Here is a 24,036-nt window from a genome sequence, read left to right on the forward strand (position 1 = left end):
AAAATGAGTATAGGGTGAGTCAACATCATTTGGATATGAGTTAAAAGAATATGAACTTTTAAAAATGAGATTTTCACTGGGTAGCTACTTTAACCACATTAAACCGCCTGACATTCCACTTCTTCCTCTTCTTCTTCCCTTGCAGACATTGTTATTGGTTATTGACGTGAAACAACAACTATCCTTAAAATACAGCATAAACAGTCTGAGTGAACCCTCAGTGTAGTTTGTTTTATCTGCAATTGATTGATTTGGGACCTAAATCCCAATCTTCTATAGCGCACCACTGCCCTCTAGCTTGTAAAGACTATTTGCAAGGATCCCACTCTGCTATTGAACGTCTTGAATGTTTCCCTCATGGTGACGCTCTACTACCAGGTTTATACTTGATATAAGGGCTTTGCTACCTAATATCTTAGTATTACATTTACTCATGACTAAACAGGCTTGTAATAAAACATGAAATATGTTGGATTTGTATTAAACAATGTTTGTTTTCTCATCTCCTTTCGTTTGTGCTAAAAGAGTAGACGAGTGTATTTTGACTCCAAAGGTTGCCCTTTTAAAGAGTGCTTATGTTTACATAATGCTTTGCCTGGTCCCAAATCTACCTAATACCTTAGTATTACATTTACTTATGACAAAACATACAACAAAATCATTCCAACTCTGCTTTTTTCCAAAGGAATTTTAAAAAGAAAACAGGTTAAAAATATGCATCTCCATATAATTTCTAGATCATCTCATTCTACAATTATGTAATTATAACCATCAAAATAAAGTCATACATATGGATATATGAAAATGCATAAGTTAAATGTAAAAAAAATACCCTACTGTAACCAAAAAATAATGATGCCAGCTTTTCCCCACAAAATAGTTGCTGCGTCTATCCAAAACTAGTGGAGGCCTACAAGAAATCACTCTTTGATAATATTGCACATTTAAATATTACATACTGTATATATGAGATATATTGTATGAGGTTTTCCATTGCTTATCTAAAGCCTTCTTTATAACACAGCAGCTATGGATTTTCATATACAGTTGAAGTCGAAAGTTTACATACACTTAGGTTGGAGTCATTAAAACTCGTTTTTCAACCACTCCACAAATTTCTTGTTAACAAACTATAGTTTTGGCAAGTCGGTTAGTGCATGACACGTAATTTTTACAACAATTGTTTACAGACAGATTATTTCACTTATAATTCACTGTATCACAATTCCAGTGGGTCAGAAGTTTACATACACTAAGTTGACTGTGCCTTTAAACAGCTTGGAAAATTCCAGAAAATTATGTCATGGCTTTAGAAGATTCTGATAGGCTAATTGACATAATTTGAGTCAATTGGAGGTGTACCTGTGGATGTACCTGTGGATGTATCTCAAGGCCTACCTTCAAACTCAGTGCATCTTTGCTTGAAAATCAACAGAAATCAGCCAAGACCTCAGAAAAAAAATGGTGGACCTCCACAAGTCTGGTTCATCCTTGGGAGCAATTTCCAAACGCCTGTAGGTACCACGTTCATCTGTACAAACAATAGTACGTAAGTATACACACCATGGGACAACGCAGCCGTCATAACGCTCAGGAAGGAGACGCGTTCTGTCTCCTAGAGATGAACGTACTTTGGTGCGAAAAGTGCAAATCCATCCCAGAACAACAGCAAAGGACCTTGTGAAGATGCTGGAGGAAACAGGTACAAACGTATCTATATCCACAGTAAAACGAGTCCTATATCAACATAACCTGAAAGGCTGCTCAGCAACAAAGAAGCCACTGCTCCAAAACCACCATAAAAAAGCAAGAATACGGTTTGCAACTGCACATGGGGTCAAAGATCATACTTTTTGGAGAAATGTCCTCTGGTCTGATGAAACAAAAATAGAACTGTTTGTCCATAGACCATCATTATGTTAGGAGGAAAAAGGGGGGTGCTTGCAAGCCGAAGAACACCATCTCAACCGTGAAGCACGGGGGTGGCAGCATCATGTTGTGGGGGTGCTTTGCTGCAGGACGGACTGCTGCACTTCACAAAATAGATGGCATCATGAGGAGGAAAATTATGTGGATATATTGAAGCAACATCTCAAGACATCAGTCAGGAAGTTAAAGCTTGGTCGCAAATGGGTCTTCCAAATGGACAATGACCCCAAGCATACTTCCAAAGTTGTGACAAAATGCCTTAAGGACCACAAAGTCAAGGTATTGGAGTGGCCATCACAAAGCCCTGACCTCAATTCTATAGAACATTTGTGGGCAGAACTGAAAAAGCATGTGCGAGCAAGGAGGCCTAATACAAACCTGACTCAGTTACACCAGCTCTGTCAGGAGGAATGGGCCAAAATTCACCCAACTTATTGTGGGAAGCTTGTGGAAGGCTACCCGAAACGTTTGACCCAAGTTAAACAATTTAAAGGCAATGCTACCAAATATTAATTGAGTGTATGTAAACTTCTGACACACTGGGAATGTGATGAAAGAAATAAAAGCTGAAATAAATCATTCTCTCCACTATTATTCTGACATTTCCCATTCTTAAAATAAAGTGGTCATCCTAAATGACCTATTTTCCCTCCGATTAAATGTCAGGAATTGTGAAAAACTGAGTTTAAATGTATTTGGCTTAGGTGTATATAAACTTCCGACTTCAACTGTATACATACAAATATTTGTTTTCAACTATTTCTGTTGTCCTCAAAACTAGATTTAAAAGAGAACACTATAACCGAAATACTACAATTATTGAGTTAGAATAAACATTCTTTACAGTGTCTAAGAACATCCTAAGGAAAGACTTTCTATCAAATACATGTTTCTGTTCCCTAGTATAATTACAAAATGGTTATCGGACAAAGGGAATTAAATATCCTGCATAGATTATTAAGGAAATCTAAAGATATTTATCAAACCAATAAATGCATAAGTGCAGGTGTAAACCAACCCTGGCCCCGGAAAGGCAATATTCCACTTTCTATCCACAATTTTACACCAGGGCTACGCTACACAGAGAAAATAGGTTGAGACACACAAGGACCTCGATCAATAAGGTGGCAATGTATTCGACATAGCCTTGTATGGTGTATTTGACATTTGCAGTACAAGGAATTTTAAACGGAATAAGGAGACCCACATATAAGTATGTGTTATAGCATAGAATATACTGTAAGAGGCATGTTATATAGAATTTGTAACATTTGACCTGAGAGAAATGCTCAAGCAAGTCCCATCTAAGATGGAATGTCAACTACTGTATATCGTAACAATAACGTAAGATGGCTGTTACATCCATAGAATTAGAATGAATAGAATGATCGTCCCCATGCAGTTCAATTATGCCTTAAGTGCGCTAATGAGTTTACCAGTCAAAAGGCTGTGGGTTTCAAGCCCATTATACTAGTTCTATTTATATGGTATTTATATGTTTATATTTATATGAGCACCCTGTGGTTGTTGAAAGAGGCATTTCGGAATCTTAATGTCAAGCTTATGAAGGTGTTACAGGTTACATGTTATTCGCCTATACTGTTAACTGTATCACATTTACACACTCCAGGACCAGGGCTGGACACTTCTAAAACATAACATTTCTAGAATCCTGCAAAATAGCCAAAGCACTAAGACCAACAAGACCAGTGTTTATGTAGAAAATAAAGGTGCTTTGCAACTAGATGGATTTCAGTAAAAAAAAAAAATCACAATGACATTAATCAATGACTGATTATTTTATTTCTGAGGAAAATCTTGTCAGATAAACCTACTGTTTGGTTCAAAATCTCTAACGAGAGAAAGAAACAGATGAAACCAGTATTACACAACCATTGTCTAAGGCACGTGTCAAACACATTCCACGGAGGGCCGAGGGGCTGCGGGTTTTTGCTCCTCCGTTGTACTTGATTAATTAATTAAGGTCACTGACTAGTAAGGAACTCCCCTCACCTGGTTGTCTTGGTCTTAATTGAAAGGCAAAACCAAAAATCAGCAGACCCTCGGCCATAGCATGAGTTTGATAGCCCTGGCCTAAAGTGTATGTCTCAACAGAGACTATAACACTATTTGTTGCATAAAATACTGTATCTGCTTTTTTGCATTGGATGCATCTCAATCCGCCGAATCGCACTTCCGCATCTGCGGTGAAAGTTGGCAGAGCTAGAGGTGAGAAATCCTGAAAATTGGTGTTCTCACGAAAACGTCTGTAGGTGGATTGCCTATTGCTCTATGGAAAGGGGAGACTCTCAATAACACAACGGTGGTGTCCGTTTTGCTCTTACGACCCCAACAACTGTCAGGGGACTCATCTGAAGTTGGTACCGTCGATGTGCCAACTTCTGTTTGTAGCTTACGAACCGCTTGGGCTACAAACTTATATGACCCCAGTGTGGAAAGAGGAGATTCTCGCGAACACGATGTTCTCCGTTTTGCTCTATGTCCCCCACAAGCGTCACGGGATTTGTCTGAAGGTAACCGGTACCGGTTTTACAAAAAAAATTGAAGTATGAAGGTAGTTTTGTGCCTACCCAAAAAAGTGGTTAAATATGTGTAAAAAATATATATTCCCTGAGCTTTCTTATATCTCCTAGATATAGAACAAACACTTCAAAACCTTGTTTCTCATGATTTATTTGTTGACTGTTTGAATGTGTTATTCAATGTGTTTCTCTGGACTATAGTAGTAAAGGCCAAATGCAATATTTTATCTAATCATTTTTTGGGGAAACCTAAAGGGGTCCAAAAATTCTAATTCAAATAGCTAAATGATCCATAGTATGACCATCTTAAAACAATTCCATATGTCAGCTTAGAACCCCCACCAATATTTAATATTCATCTGAAAAATCTCTAACACTTTGACGTAATGGACAATTGTGGCTTTCAGGTGAAGTTTCCTCTAGGTACAGATCTAGGATCAGCTTCCGCTCCCCCAATCTTAACATCTAAGGGCAGCCTCTCCCTACAACAGAACAGTGAGGCAATCTTTTTTGCTATTTCCTTGTGCTGTTTTTGTCTGTTTAAACTACCTTCATGCAAAATAGCACATTGTCATTTACAAAACAACCTGGCCCGTGGGTTGCTGTGGAGGGTGTGGGGAAATGCTGGGATGTTGGCTGCTTCGATATACTCTTCTCTCTTGCATCTCTTGAACTGTGGGTGGTGGGGGGGGGGGGTCACTTGTAGGGCAAGCGTGTAGTAGGGCCTAGTTTCAGTTTGTCACTCAGTTTCTGGATAAGCAAGGACAGCTCCTCTGTAGCCTGAGACTTGTCTTCCAGGAGTTCGTAACGTAAACTGGAGATGTCCTGCTTGATTTCTTTCAGTTCACCTGCAAAGTAACATAATGTGAGGTCCTAACAGAAACAATGTGAGGTCCGTTCAAGTTGTTTGTATTGAGGAATTCTGTTAAAGGTTTCTCAAATGAAATATTTACTGAAATATTCACTGCATGACAATGTTGAACTGATGCACTCTCCATAATTCAATATATTTTTTATATACTGTACACAATGCAGTTAGCACGGTTTATTTGAGCTTCAAACACCAACGGGAACCCTGTGGAATTTGCAGTTTGTAGACCTCTTTCTACTCCTGAGAAATGTTCATTTTCTGCATTGTGTAACAACACCGCAAAAGATTCTCAAAGACTATTTCAAAGTAAAAGTGAAGATGCAACTTTACCTTCATTGACCTCGTCGTTTTCTTTGTCCACTTGTGCTTTGAAAACGTAGCGTTTGATGAGTCGCTTTATGATTTGCTGCAACAAGGAAGGAAAATGTAAAAAATGTAGGCCTATATGCTGTTATGTTAAAGTGGGGCTAAATTTCCTGATTTGGCCTTGTTTTTCAGCTTGGTCATTATTAACAAATGCAGCAGCCATGACTGAAGCCAAACGAGAGTTGTCTTGGAGGGGGTGGTTTATTGTGGGTCTCTTGTGTGTGTGTTTGCAAGTGGCAAGTGTTTGTACATTCACTCTGCCAAAACGGTACACAGTTACAGTCACTCATCCTTCTAGATAACTTGAAACAGTCTAACCAAGACCCGGTCTCCCAAAAGCATCGTACGGCTAAGTTCATCGTTAGAACCTTTGTATGAGCATCGTTAAAACTCTGAGCTGTTTCCCAAAACCATCATAATTAACAATGCACTTGAAAATGCAGGTAATCTAACGCATGCCTCGGACAACTTGTAGAACAGCTAAGTGCATGGTTAGATGTTTTCCCCCCCCTCCCGCATCACTGTATGCACAGAAGATCTCCGCTAAACATCTGTGACCGCCAATGACTTCAAAACAAAGTTGTCGATGTCTTTGCAATTAATACAAACAAGCGGCGTGCAAAAATATTATTTAAATGAAAACCGAGATGACTGCATTAAAATAAAGGCTATAGGCGTATCTCAATCATATTGAAATACATTTCTATTTTGCTACTTTTAGGCTACTGTTTGTAATTTGTCTCAATATAGTTAATGATGTACAGTATAGCCTAACATGCGTGCAATGATGTACCAAATCAGTGCTTTAGTGCATTTTAATTGGGTAAGCATTAGAATAATCCGAATCAATATTTGCAGCCGTAGGTGGTAATATCTCTCTATGAGCTAGTCAGTCATCAGTATTGTGAAATAATGTTAAGGAAAGATTTGAATAGAGAAAGCTGACCCGAGAGCAGCAGTTCCTTTCTTTCGATCCTATCAGTATAGACATATGCTCCAACGACACACTTAGTGACCATTCTTTCTGCGTGGTGAAACGCATGTTACATCTTCGGCCGTTGTAGGAAAGATACATCGCTAACACACTGGTAAGCCTAGGTTCCATCGCTATTGGGAAATCAGGCCCAGGTCTTGTGTCTCGAAGTCACCTAGGCAAGCTAGTGCTAGCCAACTTCTTCAGCAAATTAGCTTAACCTGGCAGGTGTGCGACCATGGCAAAGTTGGTTTGACATTGGATAACCTCTCTCTGGGCTAGTTAGGAAACATCAATAAATTTCACAAAGTAAATTGGACAATATTTTCATATTTTAGTTGTCTCATTAAATGCTTTCAATATTTGTATTTGAATTTCTACAATTTATAATTGGTTTGAGGTTTTTAAGTCATTGAAATTTGTATGTGTCAGCATATGGTCTCACAAGGGGTCTGAGGATCTCATCTCGGTACCTACTGGCAGTCAGGCTACCTCTGGCGAGCACATGGAGGGCTGTGCGACCCCACAAAGAAATGCCACCCCACACCATGACTGACCCATCGCCAAACCGGTCATGCTGGAGGATGTTGCAGGCAGCAGAACGTTCTCCACTGCGTCTCCAGACTCTGTCACGTCTGTCACATGTGCTCATGTGCTCAGTGTGAACCTGCTTTCATCTGTGAAGAGCACAGGGCGCCAGTGGCGAATTTGCCAATCTTGGTGTTCTCTGGCAAATGCCAAACGTCCTGCACGGTGTTGGGCTGTAAGCACAACCCCCACCTGTGGACGTCGGGCCCTCATACCACCCTCATGGAGTCTGTTTCTGACCGTTTGAGCAGACACATGCACATTTGTGGCCTGCTGGAGGTCATTTTGCAGGGCTCTGGCAGTGCTCCTCCTGCTCCTCCTTGCACAAAGGCGGAGGTAGCGGTCCTGCTGCTGGGTTGTTGCCCTCCTACGGCCTCCTCCACGTCTCCTGATGTACTGGCCTGTCTCCTGGTAGCGCCTCCATGCTCTGGACACTACGCTGACAGACACAGCAAACCTTTTTGCCACAGCTCGCATTGATGTGCCATCCTGGATGAACTGCACTACCTGAGCCACTTGTGTGGGTTGTAGACTCCTTCTCATGCTACCACTAGAGTGAAAGCACCGCCAGCATTCAAAAGTGACCAAAACATCAGCCAGGAAGCATAGGAACTGAGAAGTGGTCTGTGGTCACCACCTGCAGAATCACTCCTTTTTTGGGGGTGTCTTGCTAATTGCCTATAATTTCCACCTTTTGTCTATTCCATTTGCACAACAGCATGTGAAATTTATTGTCAATCAGTGTTGCTTCCTAAGTGGACAGTTTGATTTCACAGAAGTGTGATTGACTTGGAGTTACATTGTGTTGTTTAAGTGTTCCCTTTATTTTTTTGAGCAGTGTATTTTTTTAAAAATTGTCCCATATACATTGAGGTCATTTACTGATGGTCCCTAACTAGCCCCATTGGGATATTGAATGTCAAACCAAATTGACCATGGGCATTACGATTAGGTACCGTGCAGCTGTGCTCCAAATTGATGATATCATGTGTGGCTCAGTCGGTAGAGCATGGTGCTTGCAATGCCAGGATTGCGAGTTCGATTCCCATGGGGGACCAGTACAAAAATATAAGCACTCAGTCACTCTGGATAAGAGTGTCTGCTAAAATGTAAATGATTACTTGGGCAGGATTGAAATCAACCCAAGGAAAACTGTCATGGTATCCTTCATCTGTGACATACCTATCATCTCCCAAATCTCAGATTTGGACCAGACTGGCTTTATGACCAAAATTATCCTATTTATACTTTGTAGTAAATTTTGACACTAGAATACATGTTTCTGACTCATATCAATGCCACATAGGCCATTTTCAAAATGTAAAGTTGCTTTTTAAGGGCAGTCGATCTTTAATGTGACATTTTGCTAAACATTATATTTAGACTGACGGAGAGGTCAGCTTACCTGATAGCAAGTGGGTTGGTTCAGAATGCTGTGGGACTCTGCAATGCGTAGGTTGGACTGGGTGAAGAGATTGAGCTGCAAAAACAGACACGGACAAACAAAAGCACATTTGGATACTTTATCTAGATACTCAATTAACCATTATAAAAATAAGGACCAATTATCAACGAGAGTCTTAACCAGAGGTTGGAACCGGATCAGAGAACAGAACTGAAAAATAACTAAATCTTTCAAGGAACAGAAATGGAACCTGGAACGAAAGTGATCCATAATGTTCTGGAACAGAACTGTCATTTAAAAATCATGGGAACCGGTTAATATCGTTCTTTTACATTCCAGGCATTTATTTTCTAGTCCCACAACAAAACGCAACAAAGCCCTACTCTGTCACTCAGAAACGTATTCCAGTGTCTGCCTGCAAGCTGAAAATCTTTGCCTGTGAGTGTGCATGTTTAAGTTACCTGCGATCCTCCCCCCTCCTAAACAGACTCCTTTACTGACATTACAAGCTTGATTCAGAAGATAGGCAGAGACATTTGTAATTGGCTAGAGAAGAATGGATCAACATTTTCGATGCTAGTTAAGGATACTATAGGCCTAGTTATCACGTTTCACGTTGAATTTATTAACTACAAAAAGGTAAGACGTGTTTTTAATTCTGGTGCCGCTCTGCAATCACGAGCCTGTTAGCTAGCTAGCTCAAGCTTGTTAGCTAGCTAGCTCAAAGGACATTCAAAGCTCCTCCATAGAAGCCGCTCCTCCTTGGTATAATTCTGTGGACCTAATTTAGATAATGCATGTCATAACAAGATGCCCAGCGCTTCAAGCCTCCTCCTCAACTCTCTCTCGCTCTCTCCCCACCCACAAAATGTCTCCCTTGCTCTCTCCCCACCCACACAATTTCAGTAGCATCTTGCGCCATAGGCTACACACATGTAAACAACTAGCTTGCCTGCTCTCTCCGCACTGGTTGGTGAAGTCATGTAATCAGCTAAATGTTAAAAACTGTTGATTTCACAGGTTAAAAAATGAACAGAAAGGAACAATATAAACGGTTTCAAACCGGTTCAGAACCTTGTTTTGCTGGTAGGAACCGTGGTATGAAACAAAATAAATAGTGATGTTCAGAACAAAATGGTTTCAACCCCTGGTTTTAACACTTGCAAGCACACACACCCGTACATTTACACACACACACATATACGTTTTGGGGGATCAAAAAACGAATACTACATTGTTTCGCATCATTCCTGGAACATTGTCAAAATACCAGGGTCTCAACTGACCCTGTCACTGCTCTGATGAAGGCCGTGCATTAGCTGTCAGTGTCTTATGACTAAGGAGCTTGGAGAGGCTTCACTTACCAAGTATAGGTCGATAGTGTGTATAGTTCGATAGTGTGGTTAAAAAAAATTTGGACTGAAGGCCATCTGGCCTCAAGTGCACAGAGAGCCTTATTAGTCATCAGTCATGTCTTCTTCTTCCCATTACCCAGCCACTCTTCGATTCCCTACAGGCTAACAGGAGGTCTACCCAAGGACATTCTTGGCCCCTCACCCACCCGATCAATAGGTAGATAATGGAAGAAATACCTTGGGTTCAGGGTAACAGAAGCGGTGTCAACCCATTTTGCTTCTAGCCTCCCCCCCAAAATATAAAGACGTTTTGTGTGTCTGACCAGAAAGCACTGGAATTCAATGTACCCCATATTTGCATGTTTTAAAACCAAAAACCACATAACACACTATAGACCCCTTTCTGTGTTTGCAAACATTGCCGCATGAGCGCGATGCGCGCAAGTTGGTGGCAGAACACGGGGAAGTTCTTATAGCACGCCAGCAAAAAAAGCCTCTATTTATATGTTGCTTATGAGTGCATTTCACAATACTTTTGGATTATAATTGGATTTTAAGGCCCGTATGAATGTCCTGCTTAATATAATGTTTGTGTCATCATCGCAAGTCAACTGCATTATACTTAAAAAACACTTCAACTCAATAAAATGGCTCTTTGGCTAGCTTTTGCTACAGCCTATTGTATGTCAATTAGCGTTAGTATTCTAGCTAACAACTGCTGCATCCAAAATAGTTAATTTTGCAAAGGTCACAACCAAATATAATCTTAGCGACTGTTCAAGCAAGAATCAAAACATCACTGTAAGCGTATGAGAACCCCAAAAAGTTATTTTGTTTCGAAATAATAAGTGTAAATCTAGGCTATGTTGAATGGGCGCAGATGGCTTTCCTACTGCAGCCAAGAGTCGCGCGCATCTGTGCGTGACGTCAGTGTGTCGTGTAATGGAAAGGGGTCTATGTGACATTTAGACCAACTGCAACGAGTCTTCCTTGTGGCTCGCCTTCTGAGATAACAATGCTGCAACATTTCCATTCCACTTGTCAGATTGCCATGTGAAATATGCCTCAGAGAAGAAATCAATGTGGTCAAATGTAGTTAATGTAAAGGGAGAAAGAGAGAGAGGGACACAGAGAGAGACAGTAAGGGTGTGTTCGTAAATTCAATCTGGAGTTTCGCTCTTGGAGCGTTCAGAGAGCACATTGGACGCGCTGGCCGAGGAGTAGGTTTGATTTAGAGTGTTCTGACCTCACAACGGCAGTCAAGCACCCAAGCTAACTGACTAAATGTTGACTAGCTTGCTAGCTACTTTCAGACACAAATAAGAGAACACCTCAATCTGACAATTTTACTCCCCCTAGCAGAGCTGGTTAGGATGTTTTCATGTTATATAGAGCATTGGTGACTGTAACTGTGCTGCTGGCAACAATATAATTATGCTTTTATTCCGATGTTTACTGACACTGGAGCTTTGGTAAATGCATCAATTATTATGTGCTCTGTCACACTAAGACGAGAGTGCTCTGAAATTTGAGTAGATAGCCAGAGTGAATTAACTAACGCCCTGAGAGACAGAGAGAGAGGGTGACAGACAGACAAAGAGAGAAAGAATATATGCCATGGGGGCCTACTGATTCAAGATTTAAATAAATGATGTCTTCAAAGGGATCAAATTAGAGAGAGGCATCAAACTACATTGGTTCAAACCTCCATACATATACAGTTGAAGTCGGAAGTTTACATACACTTAGGTTGGAGTCATTAAAACTCATTTTTCAACCACTCCACAAATTTCTTGTTATCAAACTATAGTTTTGGCAAGTTGGTTAGGACATCTACTTTGTGCATGACACAAGTAATTCTTCCAACAATTGTTTACAGACAGATTATTTCACTTATAATTCACTGTATCACAATTCCAGTGGGTCAGAAGTTTACATACACTAAGTTGACTGTGCCTTTAAACAGCTTGGGAAATTCCAGAATATACCTTCAGAAGGTATTCACACCACTTGACTTTTTCCACATTTTGTTGTGTTACAGCTTGAATTTAACATTTATTAAATTTAGATTTTTTTGGTGACAGGCCTACATAATACCCCATCATGTCAAAGTAGATACATTTTTTTTTAAACAATGAAAAGCTGACATGTCTTGAGTCAATAAGTATTCAACCTTGTTATGGCAAGCCTAAATAAGTTCAGGAGTAAAAATGTACTTAACAAGTCACATAATAAGTTGCATGGACTCCCTATGTGTGCAATAATAGTGTTTAACATGATTTTCTAAAGACTAACTCATCTCTGTACCCCACACATACAATTATCTGTAAGGTCCCCCAGTCGAGCAGTGAATTTCAAACACAGATTCAACCACAAAGACCAGGGAGGTTTTCCAATGCCTCGCAAAGGGCATCTATTGCTAGATAAAAATTTTAAAAAACAGACATTGAATATCTCTTTGAGCATGGTTATTAATTACACTTTGGATGGTGTAATACACCCAGTCACTACAAAGATACAGGCGTTCTTCCTATAACTCAGTTGCCGGAAAGGAAGGACACTGCTCAGGGCTTTCACCATGAGGCCAATGGTGACTTTAAAACAGTTACAGAGTTTAATGGCTGTGAAAGGAGAAAACTGAGGATGTATCAACAGCACTGTAGTTACTCCACAATACTAACCTAATTGACAGAGTGAAAAGAAGGAAGCCTGTACAGAATACAAATATTCCAAAACATGCATCCTGCTTGCAACAAGGCACTAAAGTAATACTGCAATTAACTTTTTGTCCTGAATACAAAGTGTTATGTTTGGGGTAAATCCAATACAACACATTACTGAGTACTGTACCACTCTCCATATTATCAAGCATAGTGGTGGTTGCATCATGTTATGGGTATGCCTGTAATCATTAAGGATGAGGGGGTTTTTCAGGATAAAAAAGAAACGGAATGGAGCTAAGCACAAGGAAAATCTTACAGGAAAACTGGTTCAGTCTGCTTTCCACCAGACACTGGGAGATTAATTCATCTTTCAGCAGGACAATAACTTAAGGCCAAATCTACACGAGCCCAAATCTACACTGGAGTTGCTTACCAAGAAGACAGTGAATGTTCCTAAGTGGCAGAGTTACAGCTTTAACTCAAATCTGCTTGGAAATCTGTAGCAAGACCTGAAAATGGTTGTCCAGCAATGATCAACAACCAATTTGACAGAGATTGAAGAATTTTGAAAATAATAAATGGGAAAATGTTGCACAAGAGACTTTCCCAGAAAGACTCACAGCTGTAATCGCTGCCAAAAGTGCTTCAACAAAGCATTGACTCAGGGGTGTGAAAACTTGTGTCAATGAGATATTTTTTGTGTTTAATTTTCAATAAATGTACTAACATTTCTAAAAACATGTTTTCACTTTGTCATTATGGTTTATTGTGTGAAGATGGTTGAGCATTAAAAAATATTGAATCCATTTAGAATTCAGCCTGTAACAACAAAATGTGGAATAAGTGAAGGAGTATGAATATTTTTTGAAGGCACTGTACACACACACACACACACACACACATCAATACCCTGGACTTTGAACTGTCCAACCCCAGCTCTAGATCCTTCTTCACACTCCGTTGTCGGCAATGCAGCATGCCGACTATCCACCTGATGTGGTGGTAGAAGGACTTGGGAGTGGGAACGATGCTGAAGGGAGGAGGCAGTGTCTTGCCGTTGTCAAAGTACGAAAGCCATAGCTTGGAGCGTGCAAACTTCCACTCCACGTCTGCATCGTCCTGAGAGACAAGCAGAGTTATTTCTCTCTCTGAGCAAACACCCCCTTAACAGATTGACTTAGTGACGCTAGCTAATGTTACAAACACACATGATCAAACACCTATTTGAACTGATCATAACCTGTTCACTTCCTTTGCTGTAGGCCTAATCTGTGAGATAACAATAGTTTGTGATTTTTAGATAACAGCATTTGCCTAATACTGCCATCTAAAGTCATACACTAATTGTTGTCTCTGATAAGAAATTACAGCAGAGGCCTCATGTCACCTGTTGTCGCTTGTTTTGTGGGATTAGCAAAGGAAATTCCCACAACACATAACATGGATCACCTAAAAATGATTGATTAATGAAGCAATAATACACAAGGGGGCGTGATTCATTGTGGCTTTAGTACAGCTGTGCTGTGGTCATATGAGGCAAGTAGGGAAACAGTGAAAGATAGTCCCATTACACATAAGGATCATCTTGAAATGACTGATTTAAGACATATTCATTGCTGACCTGATGTTTCACAATCAGAGACATCAGAGCATAACTGCCTAGGATATGCTGTGCAACAGAATAATATATATATATTTACACAGTTGAAGTCGGATGTTTACATACACCTTAGCCAACTACATTTAAACAAAGTTTTTGACAATACCTGACATTTAATCCTAGTAAAAAATCCCTGTCTTAGTTCAGTTAGGATCACCACTTTATTTTAAGAATGTGAAATGTCAGAATAATAGTAGAGTGATTTATTTCAGATTTTATTTCTTTCATCACATTCCCAGTGGGTCAGAAGCTTACATACACTCAATTAGTATTTGGTAGCATTGCCTTTAAATTGTTTAACTTGGGTCAAACATTTTGGGTAGCCTTCCACAAGCTTCCCACAATAAGTTGGGTGAATTTTGGCCCATTCCTCCTGACAGAGCTGGTGTAACTGAGTCAGGTTTGTAGGCCTCTTTGCTCGCACACGCTATTTCAGTTCTGCCCACAATTTTTCTGTAGGATTGAGGTCAGGGCTATGTGATGGCCACTCCAATACCTTGACTTTGTTGTCCTTAAGGCATTTTGCCACAACTTTGAAAGTATGCTTGTGGTCATTGTCCAATTGGAAGATCTATTTGCGATCAAGCTTTAACTTCCTGACTGATGTCTTGAAATGTTGCTTCAATATATCCCCCAAAAAATTCCCCTCTTGATGCCATCCATTTTGTGAAGTGCACCAGTCCTCCCCTGCAGCAAAGCACCCCCACAATATGATGCTGCCACCCCTGTGCTTCACGGTTGGGATGGTGTTCTTCAGCTTGCAAGCGTCCCCCTTTTTCCTCCAAACATAACAATGGTCATTATGGCCAAACAGTTCTATTTTTGTTTCATCAGACCAGAGGACATTTCTCCAAAAAGTACAATCTTTGTCCCCATGTGCAGTTGAAAACCGTAGTCTGGCTTTTTTATGGCGGTTTTGGAGCAGTGGCTTCTTCCTTGCTGAGCGGTCTTTCAGGTTGTCGATATAGAACTCGTTTTTACTGTGGATACAGATACTTTTGTACCCATTTCCTCCAGCATCTTCACAAGGTCCTTTGATTTGCACTTTTCGCACAAGAGTACGTTCATCTCTAGGAGACAGAACGCGTCTCCTTCCTGAGCGGTATGACGGCTGCGTGGTCCCATGGTGTTTATACCTGCGTACTATTGTTTGTACAGATGAACGTGGTACCTTCAGGCGTTTGGAAATTGCTCCCAAGGATGAAACAGACTTGTGGAGGTCTACAATTGTTTTTCTGAGGTCTTGGCTGATTTCTTTTGATTTTCCCATGATGTCAAGCAAAGAGGCACTGAGTTTGAAGGTAGGCCTTGAAATACATCCACAGGTACACCTCCAATTGACTCAAATGATGTCAATTAGCCTATGAGAAGCTTCTAAATCCATGACATAATTTTCTGGAATTTCAGGCTGTTTAACGGCATACTCAACTTAGTGTATGTAAACCTCTGACCCACGAATTGTGATACAGTGAATTATAATTGAAATAATCTGTCTGTAAACAATTGTTGGGAAAATGACTTGTGTCATGCACAAAGTAGATGTCCTAACCGACATCCCAAAACTATAGTTTGGTAACAAGAAATTTGTGGAGTGGTTGAAAAATCGAGTTTTAACGACACCAACCTAAATGTATGTAAACTTTGACTTCAACTGTATATACACTAGCGTTCAAAAGTTTGGGGTCACTTAGAAATGTCTGTGTTTTTGAATTTTTTTATTCATTAAAATAACATAAAATTGATCAGAAATACTGTGTAGACATTGTTAATGTTGTAATTGACTATTGTAGCTGGAAACATTTGATTTATAATGGAATATCTACATAGGCATTATCAGCAACCATGCCTGTGTTCCAATGGCACGTTGTGTTAGCTAGTTTGCGCTGTTCTGTGAAGGTAGTACACCGCGTTGTACGAGATCTGCAGTTTCTTGGAAATTTCTTGCATGGAATAGCCTTCATTTCTCAGAACAAGAATAGACTAACGAGTTTCAGAAGAAAGTTCTTTGTTTCTGGCCATTTTGAGCCTGTAATCGAACCCACAAATGCTGATGCTCCAGGCACACAACTAGTCTAAAGAAAGACAGTTTTATTGCTTCTTTAAATCAGTACAACAGTTTTCAGCTGTGCTAACATAATTGCAAAAGGGTTTCCTAATGATCAATTAGCCTTTTACAATTATAAACCTGGATTAGCTAACACAACCCTGCCTTTGGAACACAGGAGTGATGGATGCTGATAATGGGCCTCTGTACGCCAATGTAGATATTCCATAAAAAATCTGTCGTTTCCATTCATTTACAGCATTAACAATGTCTACACTGTATTTCTGATCAATTTGATGTTATTTTAATGGACAAAAAAATTGTCTTTTCCTTCAAAAACAAGGTCATTTCTAAGTGACCCCAAACTCTTGAACAGTTGTGTATATATATGTGAGAAGGAATACAACAAGCTGTTTGTTTGTGGCTATGAAAGTTAATTGTTTGTGTGTGATCAGGGATGTATTCATTCCGCCGATTCTGTAAAAACAAAATCTTAAACAGAAGCAAACGGAACAAAACGGGGACATACATACGTGAATTTGTCCAATAGAAACTCAATTGTTTCATTGAACTGGGTGAATGGAATATGAATGACAGTCATACAATATGCTGTAATAGAAATAAGGCCATTCTCATAAAAATAAAAAATTGTCCTCCCTCATCTTAAACGGCACCGACGGCCACTACAGTACTAGTCAAATGTTTGGACACACCTACTCATTCCAGGTTTTTCTTTATTTTTTAAATATTTTGTACATTGTAAAATAATAATGAAGACATAAAAACGATGAAATCATGTAGTAACCAAAAAAGTGTTTAACAAATCAAAATATATTTTATATTTGAGACTCTTCAAAGAAGCCACCCTTTGCCTTGACAGCTTTGCGCACTCTTGGCATTCTCTCAACCACCTTCACCTGGAATGCTTTTCCAACAGTCTTGAAGGAGTCCCACATATGCTGAGCACTTGTTGGCTGCTTTTCCTTCACTCTGTAGTCTAACTCATCCCAAACCATCTCAATTGGGTTGAGTTCAGGGGATTGTGAAGGCCAGGTCATCTGATGCAGCACTCCATCACTTGCCTTGGTCAAGTAGCCCTTACAAAGCCTGGAGGTGTGTTTGGGTCCTTGTCCTGTTGAAAAACAAATGATAGTCCCACTAAGCACAAATCAGATGGGATAGCGTATCACTGCAGAATGATGTGGTAGCCATGCTGGTTAAGTGTGCCTTGAATTCAAAATAAATCACTGACAGTGTCACCAGCAAAGCACCCCCACACCATCACACCTCTTCCTCCATGCTTCACGGTGGGAACCACACATGCAGAGATCATCCGTTCACCTACTCTGCGTCTCACAAAGACACAGAGGTTGGAACAAAAAATCTCAAATTTGGACTCGTCAGACCAAAGGACAGATTTCCACCGTTCTTGTCTCCTTGTTCGGGCGGTGCTCGGCGGTCGACGTCACCGGTCTTCTAGCCATCATTGATCCATTTTTCATTTTCCATTGGTTTTGTCTTGTCTTCCTACACACCTGGTTCCAATCCCATTCATTACATGTTGTGTACTTAACCCTCTGTTTCCCCTCATGTCCTTGTCGGAGATTGTTTGTTGGTATGCTCGTGATTTATGAATGTTCCCTCAATCTACACACAATACCTCATGATGACAAATCGAAAACAAGTTTTTATAAATGTTTGCAAATGTATTAAAAAAAACGACATAAATGCCTTATTTACATAAGTATTCAGACCCTTTGCTATGAGACTCGGAATTCAGCTCAGGTGCATCCTCTTTCCATTGATCATCCTTGAGATGTTTCTACAACTTGAATGTCCACCAGTGAGTCCACCAGTGGCAAATTCAATTGATTGGACATGATTTGGAACGGCACAGACCTGTCTATATAAGGTTCCACAGTTGATAGTGCATGTCAGAGCAAAAACCAAGCCATGAGGTCGAAGTATTTGTCCGTAGAGCTCCGAGACAGCATTGTGTGAAGGCACAGATCTGGGGAAGGGTACCAAAATCATTCAGCAGCATTGAAGGTCCCCAAGAACACTGTGGCCTCAATCATTCTTAAATGGAGGAAGTTTGGAACCACCGCTTATCACCTGGCCAATACCATCCTTATGGTGAAGCATGGTGGTGGCAGCATCATGCTGTGGGGATGTTTTTCAGCGGCAGGGACTGGGAGACTAGTCAGGATTGAGGCAAAGATGAACGGAGCAAAGTACAGAGAGATACTTGATGAAAACCTGCTCCAGAGCTCTCAGGACCTCAGACTGGGGCGAAGGTTCACCTTCCAACAGGACAACGACCCTAAGCACACAGCCAAGACAATGCAGGAGTGGCTTCGGGACAAGTCTCTGAATGTCCTTGAATGGCCCAGCCTGAGCCCTTTCTTGAACCCAATCGAACATCTCTGGAGAGACCTGAAAATAGCTGTGCAGCAAAGCTCCCCATCCAACCTGACAGAGCTTGAGAGGATCTACAGAGAATGAAGAAACTCCCCAAATACAGGTGTGCCAAGCTTGAAGCGTCATATCCAAGAAAACTTAAGGCTGTAATCACTGCCAAAGGTGCTTCAACAAGGTACTGAATAAAGTGTCTGAATACTTACGTAAATGCGATATTTCCTTTTATTTTTTTATTTTTTTTTACACATTTGCAAAAAGTTCTAAAAACCTGTTTTTGCTTTGTCATTATGGGGTATTGTGTGTAACTTCATGAGATTATTTTAAAATAAGGCTGTAACAACATTTTGAAAAAGTTAATACTTTCCGAATGCACTGCATACAAAAAGATTACACCAAAATACACTAGTACCCCTATAACTATAATCAGATGTAATGGTGGGTCTACAGATGCCACTTACTTACCTCTGCGGCGAAGTTTCCCCCTACACACAGATCTAGGATCTGCTTCCCTTTCCCAATCCTAACCTTAATGATTAGTGGGGAATTTCTTTTATTTACCCAAGATCAGTATCTAGGGGCAACTTCACTACACCGGTGACTCACCTCGATTTCTTGATAGGAGCTGTTGATCATGGCGATCAGCATGTTGAGCAACACCACCACCATGGTCACGTTGTAGATTCCATAGAGAACGTAGCCGATGTTCTCGATGAACTTGTGGTTGTACTTGAGCACCACAGAGGACACCTCGGACAGTCCAAATATAGACCAGAACAGAGTCTTGAAGCTCTCCTCCACCCTATGGTGACAAGGAAGGAAGGAAGGAAGGAAGGGGATAAGAAAGCTATTGGACAAGCTGATCAGATCAGGGGTTTCTAGTTTGTTGTTGTGCCCTAGCGAAATCACAAACTATATTTGGCTGTTGCCCAAAGTGACAGGCGATAAAGCGCTGCTTCAAATAAAGTGATGTCACCTGTAGCCTAACTTATAAGTGTGTGGGGAATGAACCAAATATATCGGCATGTCTTGCTTAATACTAAAATGCATCATCCTGTGTTAAAGTATTCTGGTTGCCAAAGTCCCTTCGAGAAACATTTATAAACGTGAGAATTGTTGCCATGAAATTATATATATTTTTATTTCAGGTGATGTTGCTGTATTTTATATTTTGTGTAATATGAATTCCACAGATGTCCTTGGTAAGAGCAGAAATGACCATTGTGACTCTTGGCAATGTTAGATGTGTGTGTGTGTGTTCCATTTATGCCAAGGCAGCTTGGCTAATGAAATGCAATATGGACACTAAGACAATAGAGGAAAATAATAACCATAACAATGGGAAGGATTTCATTTTCTCAGCCTCAGCTTGGAAACAGTAACCTTGGCGGTAATCCACTCCAGTGTGAAATGAGTTATTTTTGCTGAGCTGCCACAATCTCGGCGGTGCCTTTTCCAATTCAGTTTAGAAGAACTCTTCGAAAGGGAATCCAAGGTTGGCCATTTTCAACTTCATTCTGCACTACAATGACTGAGTCGATAGACTGAATGAGCTAGCACCGCATGAATGGGCTCAAATAGAGGAAGAAAAGAGCTCCCTAACTGAATGGCGAACTCATTTGTTGGAGATTTTTGTTTCATGTAGATAGGTCCCAAGCAGTATTACTTTATAAAATGTGTACCAATCGTATTCTCAAGTCTTGTGTATTAATTTTAGGGGCTTTGGGGACAAAACAGTATGGTTGAACGTGTACAAAGCCTCCCTACTGACTGTCAGTCCATACAGAGTAACTGTGTACAGAGCAGTTCCTGTCACTGACTCCAGACCTGCCTGAGTGACCATCGATTAATGTTCTCTTATGTGGTGAGTCCCTATAAGTCTGTTCCCATAAGTGTCTCACCATATGTCTATTCCAACAAGTGTTCTCTATACACAAGTGTCCTCTATATGTTTGATATATCACTCACGTGGTGAAGGCCGGGTTGACCTTGGCACCCAAGTAGTACGAATAGAGGATGAACATGCCGATCATGAACGCCAGGAAGACCATGATGAACAGGACCATGAACTTGAAGATGTCTTTGACCGTGCGGCCCAGGGAGATCTGGAGCGGTCCGAAGCTCTCGTTAGCCGGCAGGATGTAAGCGATGCGTGTGAAACTCAGCACCACGGCGATGGCGTACAGCCCTTCTGAGATCAGCTGGGGGTCCGACGGCAGCCATTTGTCCCTTGCTAAGTGGAGGAATGGGCGACAGCAACATGAACAATGTGTTTAATGCATTGCGCTATATGACTGCTCTACACAATGGTTGGGTTACACCTTGTTTTACAGTCCCATTATGTCTTTGTGGGCTTTGAAATAACACAGCAAATAGTAATTGTATAATAATACCCCTAAAAGTAGTCTTTTGTTTCTTTACGATTCATCAACACAAGCACCAATACATACAATTTCTCAGTAAATATCAGCTAAAACTAAATGAAACAGGACTATAAAATAAGGTGCTACCACAATTTGCATAGGCCACTTATGCTCTCAATGTCAAATTAAAAACAGGTGTTTATGTGATTTTAAATGTTTGCCCTTTTGCATGTTCTAATGATATACCTAATGATAATTTTTCTCCCTTCTGCGTGCAGTGTACTAGGTGGATAATGTTGCACTTAAAGTTATTCTGTATGTGTACGTCACTGTGTACGATTAGACAATTAGAGCGGTAAGAATCTAATGATTCTTGAGATTAGTGTGCCTGCCCTTAAGCATAATCATTGCTAACACTGTTACACGTCTTGCAGGGCAAGTGGTCAGGAAACATCTGTATTGACATTTGTGGTAGTATTTGTAGATGTGTGCAAGATGCCTAATTGTCTCAACTGTATCACAGGTTTAAGAAGATGGCATTGCAGTGGATAGCTGCTGTTTTACGGGCTCCTGACGAAGCCTGCATTAAAAAATAATTTGGTTGTTGCTGATCTTACATTTTTTTTGTACATAATGTTTCTCGCCATCATTTCATATGACCGAAAACAGCTTGTGGACATCAGAACAGTGATCATTAACCTCGATTTGATGACGATTTCTACTTCAGCGAGTTTTGGACATTCTGCTTACCCCGGACCAGGCCCTGATCCCTGGCACTCGAAAGAGAAAGCAGCGGCGAAAGAGAGGCAAGCGAGGTGGTGTCTTGACTACGTTGGCAAGCAAGTAGACCATCATTGCCCTCTACTTTGTTGGCGGACGTGCAGTCACTGGAGAATAAACTGGATGAGCTCCGTTTGAGACAATTCTATCAACGGGACCGGAAAAAACTGTAATATCCTATGTTTCTCGGAGTCGTGGCTGAACGAGGACATGGATATCCAACTTTTTTCTCTGCATCGTCAAGATCAGATGGCAGACGAGAGGTGCAGCGGTGTGTCTCTTTGATAACAACAGCTGGTGCACGATCTCTAATGTTTAGGAAGTCTAGAGTTTTTCTTTTGACCGAGTTAGAATACCTCATGATAAGCTGCAGACCATACTATTTAACAAGAGAGTTCCCATCTATATTTTTCGTAGCTGTCAATTTATCACCACAAATCAATGCTGGCACTAACACCACACTCAACAAAATCCGTTTTACCAGATTTTTACCAGCATGTCACCTATGCAAATAGAGGCGACAAAACTCTAAATGACCTTTATTCCACACTCAGAAATGCATACAAGGCCCTCCCTCACCCTCCCTTTGGGAAATCAGTTACATCAGTCACCGGCTTCATTAATAAGTGCATCGACGACGTTGTCTTCACAGTGACCGTACAGTGGTTGCTCCTTTAAAAGTTGTGTCACACTGCAGCACACCTTGTGGGCTGCAGCAGCATTCTGTGGCACGTTATTTAATTGTCAGCCATTTTATCTGTTGATGCAAGTTAGTGCTAGTTTGACCACCAGTGGGCATCTTTGAGAAGCATTTGATAGTCTTCCATATTGGCATTACCAGCGAATTTAAAACCTTTTTTGTAATACCATAGTATATGGGATTGATTTTAAGAAATTTTGCTTAAATAATTTGAATAACATTATGGTGTTTCTATTCCGAGAAAAATTTAAAACAAAACCCTCAGGGTTTCCATTAGGATGGAATGGCGCTGTACAACGTGATGGTCGGGATTAGGTTACAGCATAAGAGGATTCTAAATTAACATAATATTTCCACACCCTAATTGTAGTGTAACCAATACCCAAATGGAGATAAAAATCTCATTGATTTATCAAGACCAGTCCCCATGCTTGTCTCAGAGCGGCGCGAAACCACCTGCGTTTGTTTAGTAGGCTACTGTGCAGTCTGACAAGTAAACATAGCCTACAACACATACTATAGTAAACATGGGAAAGTGCCTAATTCCTTACATAAGGGAGAGCACGCCATGTCCAGACTTTCTCCGTGACCTCAAGTACCTTCAATAATGGCTGTACTAAAGAGATGCGGGAGACCGGGGTTCAATTCCCCGACGGGGAGGAAGTATATCTGTCCTTGTAAAAAAGCTCTTAACTGTGTTATTTCATAGTTGTGATGTCTTTACTATTATTCTACAATGTAGAAATAGTAAAAATAAAGAAAAATCCTGGAATGACTAAGTGTGTCCAAACCTTTGACTCGTACTTTCTTAATTCATTTGATTAATATTATGGTGTTTCTACTCCAAGAAAAACTAAAAACCCTCTGGGTTTCTGTTAGGATGGAACAGAAAATATGGCACTGTACAACGTGACGGTCGGCAGTACAGTACTGGGCTATTTAGCTAAAGAATCCCTGTGTCGTGCGGGCTGGGCACGCGGGAGACCGGGGTTCAATTCCCTGCCAGGGAGGAAGGAGTAAGCTGTCCTTGTAAATAAGAATTTGTTCTCAACTGACTTGCGTAGTTAAATAAAGGTTACACTAAGAGCATAACATTTCATCACCCTAATTTTCTAATTCTAGTCTAACCAATACCCAAACGGAGATTAAGTGAAAATAAAATGTAATTGATTTATCAAGCTCATTCCCCATGCTTGTCTCAGAACAGTGCAAAACAGTGCTAAAATAGTTGTAGGCTTTTGCTTCTAACTTCAATATGCTCTTTAAATAAATAAGACCTACACCACTTTTAACAGGACATTATTCAACACTAGTGAGACTCGTGTCGCCTAGGGTAGGCCTACAGTATATCGAAAAATATGACGTGGCTCTCCGCTAA

The 24,036-nt window shown here is 40.5% G+C and overlaps 1 protein-coding gene across 4 annotated transcripts in view; it reads right to left on the minus strand.

Moving 5' to 3' along the window:
* Positions 1-3,713: 3,713 nt before the first annotated feature.
* The window catches only part of LOC139581070 (short transient receptor potential channel 3-like), an 88,353-nt gene continuing 68,030 nt past the window's right edge, over positions 3,714-24,036 (minus strand). For 2 of the 4 annotated variants that reach the window (XM_071410436.1, XM_071410433.1), the window contains 6 exons: positions 20,784-21,048; positions 19,422-19,617; positions 13,603-13,812; positions 8,676-8,750; positions 5,674-5,749; positions 3,714-5,320 (listed from right to left, as the gene is read on the minus strand). In XM_071410436.1, coding sequence (XP_071266537.1) covers positions 5,169-5,320; positions 5,674-5,749; positions 8,676-8,750; positions 13,603-13,812; positions 19,422-19,617; positions 20,784-21,048 — 974 coding nt within the window. In that variant the 3' untranslated portion in view covers positions 3,714-5,168. Of the gene's footprint in view, positions 5,321-5,673; positions 5,750-8,675; positions 8,751-13,602; positions 13,813-16,713; positions 17,530-19,421; positions 19,618-20,783; positions 21,049-24,036 lie in introns of those variants that run through there. The other 2 variants (XM_071410434.1, XM_071410435.1) reach the window with 2 other exon arrangements.

Source organism: Salvelinus alpinus, chromosome 7, assembly GCF_045679555.1.
Source record: "Salvelinus alpinus chromosome 7, SLU_Salpinus.1, whole genome shotgun sequence".
In the NCBI taxonomy this organism is placed as follows: Eukaryota; Metazoa; Chordata; class Actinopteri; order Salmoniformes; family Salmonidae; genus Salvelinus; species Salvelinus alpinus.